Here is a 9,431-nt window from a genome sequence, read left to right as displayed (position 1 = left end):
TGTGAATATATAAAAGATGCATTGAAATCTTAAACTTTTGATTGCTTGAATAATAGTCGTAGAAATGCAGATATTATTAGAATGCACTGAAATGAATGTATCATTTAATTAACAACAAACAAGTTAGAAGAGAAAAAGAAATTTAGTGTTTGAGTAATATTATTTTCATCAAGGGTCACATACAACAGTGAATGTGCAAAAAAGCAGAGAGAGAGAGAGACGTTATCGTCGACATCAAATGAAGAAAAAAAGAGGTGAAGGAAATTGTAAGAAAAAACTGTTGTTACAAGGAAATGTCACTTCACCATTAAAATTTTGGAAAAAACATGGACACAATCCCTTTCAATGGGTGGTGCTTCAAAATATAACATAACGAAGTTAAAGAAAATAGATGAGAGGGGGGAAAGATAACACAAGACAATGTTTTCCCCCTTTATCTTAAAGACAATGTTTTTTTGTTTATGTGGTTAAAGGCCAAAAGCTTGTCTCTCTCTTCTTCTCTAATTAATAATTAACATGAGATTTATCAGAGCCTGCCATTCCCTTTTCTTGTGTGTATCATGATTATCTTTCTTAAACTGTATAATGCTGCTGGATCGTTTCGATATCCAGACCTTTCAGCTTCACCACTGATTCAACATGACCCTTGAGTGTGTGCAGCTCACGAAGCCTTGCCATCTCTGCTCTTCTCTTTGCTTGTTCAGCAATTTCAGACAGTTCCCGGTAGCTGTTCTTTTCGTTGAACAGGTTTGACGCTTCTGGTGGTTGAAGTCCATGTAAAGTTCTCTGAGCAAGTGCCCATTGAGCTTCCCTCTCTTCTTTTCCATAGTCTTTCTTCGTGGTGAAAGCAGTCTGTTTTTACCCCAAGTCGTTAGTTAGTTACTGTGTGTTCCAAGGAAATAATTAAAGTTGGCCAGTATAGTTTACCTTGTTGTCAAGCAAGTTATTCCAAGCCTTTCCACTTAAGATGTAACGGATGGCGAATTTCATTATGTCAAGTGGGAAGTAGGTAACAATGCTGAAAATCCAGATGACACCAGCCCATCCCCATCCACATCCTTTGACTCTTGCAAAAGTCCACTCGGCATAGACAGCAATTAAAGTGGCAACCTGCACAATCCAATTCATAAGTTTAGTCATGAACTACGAAAGAGATATCTATAATACTAGCCGACCNGCTGAAAATCCAGATGACACCAGCCCATCCCCATCCACATCCTTTGACTCTTGCAAAAGTCCAGTCGGCATAGACAGCAATTAAAGTGGCAACCTGCACAATCCAATTCATAAGTTTAGTCATGAACTACGAAAGAGATATCTATAATACTAGCCGACCAAGTACAACAACTTACCAGTTGGGCAATCAAGAAAGCAATCATTAACAGAGCTCCTGGGCGTTCAACGAAGGACCAGCTTCGTGAACGGGTCACGAAAATCAAAGCCTGGCTGATAATACTCACTTGAAGGTACAAAGCAGACATCATTTCTTCATCACTTTCCCTAATATCCTTCACACCAAATTTGTCCTATATAATGACACAACACCATTAGAAATGATTATACAAAATATTATTTGATAGTAAAAGAATCATACTGTCTTGCATCAAGAAACTTACCGTGAAGAAACTAGTGTCATGCATCGCCCAGAAGAAAATAACAGTCATCAATGCTTGGTACCCTCCAAGAACAACACCAGTTGCAAAGATTTCATTCAACTTCCAGCTATCAGGCATTGGAGATGGTTTCACTCTATCCTTTGAGATTGTCATAATGGTTCCTGGACCAGAAAAGTGTATTAGTCTCTTGCAAATGAGGTACGATGTGATTGCGTGATTTTGTGATTCGTATATATGACATTACCGTCATTTAGGATGGCAATGATCAAAACCATAAATGCAGAGAAGTCGTACTTCCAGATTAGAGCAATAAGCATGAAACCAAACTGCAGAGAGGAAAACACAAGCAATTAAACTCAAAACTTCAAATAATATAATGAGATATTTGACTTTATCACATTTAATATCAACTTGGGACATACCACAATACGGATTGTGATGGAAACTGCATATATCTGTCAAAACAAGAGTTGAACGAAATTAATGGGGCTTGATATTTAAAACATTAGGGGTCTCAACTGGAATATATTAATTTAAGATTTACTAACTGTGTAATTCTTCATCCTCTGGAAAATAGCTCTACTGGTCAACACAGCACTGATGATAACGCTTAGACCTGGCTCAGTGAGCACGATATCAGAAGCACCTCGTGCTGCATCAGTAGCATCTGCAACAGCAATACCGATATCTGCCTTCTTCAAAGCAGGAGCATCGTTCACACCATCACCAGTCATTCCCACAATGTGCTTTCTCTCCTGCAACTTCTTCACAATCTCATATTTGTGCTCTGTCAAACAAGAAAAGAAAACAGTCATCATCTAGATTAAGGTTTGGTAGTTTTAAATACTTCCAACAAAATAGATTGACACTGACCAGGAAATACTCCAGCAAATCCATCTGCCTTCTCAATCAACTCTTCTACAGGAAGTGAAGCAATAGCTGAATCCTTGTCTTGACCAAGTAAAGATGCTGATGGGTACATGTTTGTTCCCATTCCAAGCCTACGGCCAGTCTCCTTGGCAATAGCCAATTGATCCCCAGTGATCATCTTAACATTTACACCAAGGTTGAGAGCTCTACGGATGGTCTCAGCACTATCATGCCTGGGAGGATCAAAGAGGGGTAGCAATCCAACAAATTGCCATGGACCTCCAGCGCTCTCTTTTGATTTCTCTGGCACTTCCTGCAAACAAGTTAAATAACGATTTGACAAATGTACATCTATTCCAGACCAAAATCTGCAACCTTAAATTCAGTATTACAAACCTGTCTAGCTACAGCCAGTGACCTCAACCCACGCTCAGCGTATTTATCGATCATTGCATGAACCTTTCTCCTGACATCTTCCTTACAGTTACATAGGTCCAAAATCTGATGCAAATTATAATATTAGTAACAGGTTGCAGAAATTGTAATATAGAGGAGGCCAATGTAATTGTAACTGAGAACCTAGGTACCTGCTCAGGAGCTCCCTTGCTGGCACGGTGCCAGTTGCCATTGCTGTCAATATATGTTAAAGCAGTTCTCTTGTCCACTGGATTGAAGGGCAAGAAATGCACCTCCCTGATACCAGCTCGTGCCTCTTTTGGATCGGCAAGCATGCCAACCATGCAAGCATCAATTGCATCCTGATTTTCAACTCTAGAGGCCCTTGCGGCAAGGAGGAGCACATATTCTTTATCTACTCCCTTAGTAAACACTTCAACCAAGCTTCTGTCGACACTCAACTTGTTAAGAGTCAAGGTACCTGTCTTGTCACTGCACAACACATCCATTCCAGCCATTTCTTCAATAGCAGTCATTCTCTTGGTGATGGCACCCTGCTGGGAGAGCCTATGGGATCCAATAGCCATAGTGACTGACAACACAGTAGGCATAGCAATGGGAATACCACCAATAAGGAGCACCAAGAGATTGTCAATTCCATCCCTGTACTTCCTGTGCTGGATTGGATACATGACAATAATCTCAACCAGCATACCAATAGCAATGGAACAGATACAGAAGTTTCCTATGGCTGTTAGCACTTTCTGGAAATGACCAACATTGTTTGTACTGTCAACAAGGTGTGCTGCCTTGCCAAAGAAAGTGTGAACTCCAGTGGCAATGACTACAGCTTCAAGTTCACCTTGTTTGCAGGTTGATCCAGAGAAAACTTCATCTCCAGGATTCTTTGTCACGGGAAGAGATTCTCCTGTAAGGGCAGATTGATCAATCTTTAAAGGATCACCTTCAAGAAGACGAGCATCAGCAGGAACAATGTCTCCCAACTTGACACTTATAATATCACCAGGCACTAGAATAGCAGCTTCCTGTTCACTCCAGCGCCCATCTCTAAGAACCTTGGTTTTGGGAGCAAGCCCAGCCATAAGAGCTGCAGCAGCATTGCCAGCATTGTTTTCTTCAATAAAACTGATAGTTGAATTGATCACCAGCAAGCAAACAATACCAACAAAATCTTGCCAATCTGGGGGCTTCCCATCTCCATTAGCCAGTGCAATGGCCATGATAGCCGCCATCTCCATAACCCATGACAGAGGATTCCACATAAACCCAAGGAACTTCAGTATTTTGCTTTCTTTTTTCTCTTCCAACTTGTTCGGTCCAAAGATTTGAAGCCTGTTGGCTCCTTCGTCCGAAGTCAGACCCTCTCGTGAACATTTCAGTTGTTCAAACACTTCTTCAATGGGGATTTTCTCCTGCAATTTCAACAGCCAAATAGCCAAATTAGCCTAATCATTCATCTTCAAATTGTTTTTACACCACAATTACATAAACCAAGTCCAGATTTTCAGTTCAATCCATATAAAATGACAAAGGCCAATATGTTACAACTATTTCAATGTTTGTGCCAACATAAGCTAGACAACTTCATCTGTAACTTCGTTTTGAAAGTTAAACTGAATTAACCAGAGAGGTCTAGAACACATTCAAGAACATTATTGAAACTCGTGTACTTCAAGTTATCAAGTCCTATACTAGGTCCATTTCATGATATGATATGACTTAATTTTGTCATGAGTTACTTGAGCCAAGGTTCTCTTAAAAACATGTTTTCATCTATAAGGGTAAGGGGGTAAGGTTTGCATACATTTTATCCTCCCTAGAGCCGATCAGTGGGGGCTATGTGTTGTATGTTACAAAAAGACAAGTGGAAAGTTCTCTTTCTAATATAGGAAATGAGGANTTGTCATGAGTTACTTGAGCCAAGGTTCTCTTAAAAACATGTTTTCATCTATAAGGGTAAGGGAGTAAGGTTTGCATACATTTTATCCTCCCTAGAGCCGATTAGTGGGGACTATGTGTTGTATGTTACAAAAAGACAAGTGGAAAGTTCTCTTTCTAATATAGGAAATGAGAACAGGTCTAAACACTTCCATAAAAACTAAACACCATTATCATCATTAACCCAACGAACAAAGAGTCATTACTCAAGTAGGTATTGACAATAATTATTGTGTAGATAGATTCAATGGTTCATATTTATTTTATTTTATAAAATTGTTAAAGTATCCTTTTCTATACCTGTAATTCACATGAATAAACAAAAAAGTCATATGGATGTGTGAGTCATTTAAGTTGACTTTCCACTTTATGGGTCCCAATCAAAAGTGGACCCCAAAAAGTGGAGTTTCCAACCCTCAAACAATGGCCTTGAATTGACAACCAATCACAGAAGCACAATAACGAGGGATAAGGGTCAACTCGCCATTTCACATGGAGCATCTTCGCGTGTGTTTCACGCGCTATCACCGTTGTCTCCGCCTACTCTAAAGGAGGGCATCTTTGAAATTTAGAGCAACTTGGGGGTTAATTTAATTAGAATAGTAACTAATTGTGGAATCCAAGAAAGGTGTGAGCAGTCTATAGTCAGAGCCATTATTTAAGGGAAAAGGTAGGCAGAAAAAATTGGACAAATGAGTCAGAGCCGTTAATAAGGTTGAAATTCCCAAATCACTACAATCCACACCATACCAAGTGCAGGGTACCACGGAAAAAGTACAAAAAAATTCCATCGAATATTAATCACACACAACCTTTCACTAAAAGACATGATTTAACCTCTATAAACTACAATAATATTAACATATCCAGTAAATTTTCTGTCAAGCAAATCTTATGCTTCAATTTGAATTGATCTTACATATTAAAAAAACATCATATTTTCAAAAGTAATAATAGTTACAAATTAGAAATCATTTTCAATAGTTGAGAAAAGTGTATTAAAATTGATTTTGTCCCTTTACTTGCAAAAGTGTTCCATTAACAGAGTATGATAATGATTGTTTAGCCTACTATGACGAAACATGAAGCTGTAGAATCAGATGCTCAAATTGATGATTAAGACTCTTTTGGGCATAAAAAACGAATCTGATTTCTCAACTTTTTTGATGATATAACTATAATTCTTTTTGTATGTGTTACTTCTTGCTTACTATTCTCTCATTTCTAAAAGGTAATTTTCCTATATTAAAATTTAAATACTTGAAAAATGTAAATAAAAAAATAACTATAAATAAAAAATAAAATTATTCATTAATTTTAAACAAATATTGTTAAACATTTCAAAATACTAAAATAGAAAATTATTATTGCACAGAGATAGTATATTACTTCTGTCTTTATCGTGCTATGACAGATCATCCTAACCAACAAACACGTGAATTTTTTTTTTTTGTTTTTTTAAAAAAAGGAATAAGACTCTTTTTGTGAACGTAATTAATAAACCAGGAAAAAGGCAAATTAACAATCTTCCCGAATACATTTAAATATTTTGTACTTCTTTCACCTTTTATACTTTTAAGTTTATCTAAATTAATTAAGCCAAAATCAAATACTTTATCCTCGATATATCTAAAATTCAACCATCCATATATCTTTAAATTCAGAATAAAAAGCAAAATCATAAAACTAGCATTTGTGACTTGAATAAATCATAATATTCGATAATTAACATTATATGAAAATTATTACAATATAATTTTTTTTCAGGAAAAAAAAACTGGCAATATACAACATGCAAACAAAGCAGATGATACATATGCTGATGTTATACACAGATCCATAAAACCCAGGTAGAAGTTAGGAGGGGAAGAGTTATAACTAGAGTAAATACAAAATTAAAATTGATAATTTTTTATAATTAATAATAAAGTATATTGAATTTCCTCGTCTTCTTCTTATTGTACAGTTCATATTTGCTAATTTTAAATAGTCGGTCGACATGTGAAATCGTGTCTACACATATGACAAATTATATTCTGTGAAATACATAATAGAATACACACACACTTAAATAGAGTATATAAATTCAACAGAATACACAAATCACAAATTATAAAAAAGTGAAAATGTTCAGCAAAACAAGTATGCTATACTGGAAAGCAAAGCATCTCGTTTCTCATACTATTCAATTTGTATTTAATCAAAAAAAGAAATCCATAAAATCAAACTAAAACAGGACTCTAATCAAACAAGCAAATCAGAGAGAAAAAAAACTCAATTTCAATGGAGAATTGAGATCTCATTGAATCAAATAAAAAATAACATAAAATCAGAAGAGAGTCTCACCAGATCAACAGTCTCATTTTTGATCTCTTCGAGGCTTATAGCTTTCGCCATGTCGGTAAACCAGCAGCAAACAAGTCAATACAAAATTAAGCAGAAAACGGATTGATTTCAGTGAGTATAACGAATAATGAGACTCATCGATCGCAAAATTGAGAACGGCGGAAGGGAATGAAGAGAGGTTTTTAAGGCCTCTTTGTGAAGAGAGAAATTGTGAGGTATAAGATTTTGGGGGATTGCCCTCTTTTTATACTGAGACAGTCCCCCCTCAGCTATTTCTATTTGCCTTTGCTTTCTCTGACTTTTCATTTTATTTTTATTTTATAAATTAAAATAAAAAGAGTTATGGTTTGATTAAATGGGTATTTTATTTTTTTAGTAAAGTATTGTGAATTGTCCCAGTCTGGATTAAATTAGGGTTTTCTTTTAAAATTATTGGGCTGACTATGCCTTTTTATTTCATACCAATACCAATACGCCTCTTTCTCACTTTTTAACTTTAATTATACAAATACTTTTATGTTAATATACAATACATATACTCTTAATGTATACAAATATATATATTCTAATTTATAAAATTAATTATAATTTGTTATTTACAAGTTAAAAAAATATGTTATAAGAATATGATACCGAGCAACTTCATTCAAATGAAATGATTTTAGGGAAAACTACATAAACTGAATCCACTAAAGAAAATATTTACTCAATTTTAACCCAATCTAATATATTTACCCTTTAATGGACTCACCGTCCAAGTAATTTATGCAACTGACTCTTTGTTCTATTCGATGAACCACTGCTTCTTCATTCTTGATATCAGTAGATTATATATTATGATTGTATTAAACAATAATTGAACAGCGTATTCAGTTACATGTTCCTCTCTAATGTTATATATATATATCGAAATATTATTTCTATATATATATTTTAATGATATTAAGTAATAAACATATGTTAATAGTTAAAAGCAGAGACATTAAAGTAATGGATCGATATAAACTTGTAAATGATTTTTCTTTTTTGGGGGTTTAAGTGTTTTTTCCTATGATTTTACCCACTACCTCAACAATTCTAACAATTTTTAAATTTGATATTAATATATTTTTTTCCCATTAATAAATGGTTACAAGTGTGAAATAACATGGTGTAATATATATTTTATTTTTCTTTATGTTACGTATGATAGTTGTGTTAACTGCCTTAAAACGTCGTCCAATTTGGGTAGCTAGTGTGGGTGGGGCCGGGCCATATAATAAAAAAAAAGTTGACTAAAATACCCCTCCGGATAGTTTACTCAACCTGTCAACTTCCGTTTGCGTTATTTATGGATGACTGACTGTTAGCTCTGTCCAAGAATTGCATCATTTTGGGGCACTTATTTAGCCTCTTATCTTGCTTTATTTATATTATTCTTTCCTTTTAATTTTATTTTTTTATTACCAAATTAATATAATTTATATTACACTAGTTCAATGTGGTAAAACTCGATTGAAAAAATATTAACAGGAATACAATTATTGACTTCTCTTGTGAAATATTATCTGCTACATTAATTTAAATATTTTTACGGGTTATAAGTAATTTATTTATTTATCTTTGAGGATAATTTAATTTGCTTTTGTATAGTAAAAGTTAAAATCCAAATTACATTTTATTAGGTGTTTGTGCCTTTCTTTGAAAACATTCAAGATAAGGGAAGAAGAGAGTCACGTCGATTATAATTTAACTAGTGAATTTGTTGACAAATTAAAAGTTGATAACTATTTTTTTTAATTAAACCATCAACTTTTACTTCACAAAGATTTTCTCAAATTGCTATTTTTTTTTAGATATATAATAAGTAAACTCATAGATTATATGGGAGATAATTTATATTACACTGATAAACTCGATTGGAAAAATATTGAGAAAAGATTTGATTATTGACTTTTTTTTTATGAAATGTTATTTGCCGCAAGAATTTATTCATTTTTACGAATTGTAATATTATAAATAAGTAATTTATTTATTATATCTTTGAAGATAATTCAAATTTTTTTGTATAGTGAAAGTTAGAATCCAAATCAACATATTATTAGGTTTTTGTGCCTTTCTTTGAAAACTTAGGAGAGAGGAGAGTCATGTAAATTATAATCAAACTAGTGAGTTTGTTCACAAAATAAAATTAATTAAAATATCAACTTTTACTCATCAATTAATTTATTTTTATGTATTTTTTAATTGCAAGACCGCTGTTTT

At 34.1% G+C, this 9,431-nt stretch overlaps 1 protein-coding gene across 2 annotated transcripts; it reads right to left on the bottom strand.

Annotated features, from left to right (window-relative positions):
* Window positions 1-239: 239 nt before the first annotated feature.
* LOC107025744 (plasma membrane ATPase 4) lies at window positions 240-7,420 on the bottom strand. Of its 2 annotated transcripts, XM_015226495.2 has the most exons (11): window positions 7,188-7,418; window positions 3,074-4,315; window positions 2,883-2,987; window positions 2,490-2,799; window positions 2,165-2,403; window positions 2,039-2,071; window positions 1,861-1,942; window positions 1,617-1,777; window positions 1,353-1,526; window positions 928-1,110; window positions 240-852 (listed from the first exon to the last, which is right to left on the bottom strand). In XM_015226495.2, the coding sequence occupies exons 1-11, from the start codon at window positions 7,236-7,238 to the stop codon at window positions 574-576; spliced, it is 2,859 nt and encodes a 952-aa protein (XP_015081981.1). In that variant the 5' UTR covers window positions 7,239-7,418; the 3' UTR covers window positions 240-573. The 2 variants fall into 2 exon arrangements, with proteins under 2 accessions (XP_015081981.1, XP_015081982.1); XM_015226496.2 differs by lacking the exons at window positions 240-852; window positions 928-1,110 and adding an exon at window positions 1,118-1,158 and having other exon boundaries at window positions 1,319-1,526; window positions 7,188-7,420.
* Window positions 7,421-9,431: the final 2,011 nt, after the last annotated feature.

Source organism: Solanum pennellii, chromosome 7, assembly GCF_001406875.1.
Source record: "Solanum pennellii chromosome 7, SPENNV200".
NCBI lineage: Eukaryota > Viridiplantae > Streptophyta > Magnoliopsida > Solanales > Solanaceae > Solanum > Solanum pennellii.
Note: the sequence above shows the minus strand (reverse complement) of the source record. Positions and strands in the feature narration are given on the sequence as shown.

Bases quoted from the DNA above. Each gene is read 5' to 3' on its own strand.
- LOC107025744 (XM_015226495.2), bottom strand. From the start codon at position 7,238: ATGGCGAAAGCTATAAGCCTCGAAGAGATCAAAAATGAGACTGTTGAT. The intron at 2,800-2,882 runs GTTTGTAATACT...ACTTGTTTGCAG, and splicing joins CACTGGCTGTAGCTAGACAG to GAAGTGCCAGAGAAATCAAA. The intron at 1,943-2,038 runs GTATGTCCCAAG...TCCTCTCTGCAG, and splicing joins CCATCACAATCCGTATTGTG to TTTGGTTTCATGCTTATTGC.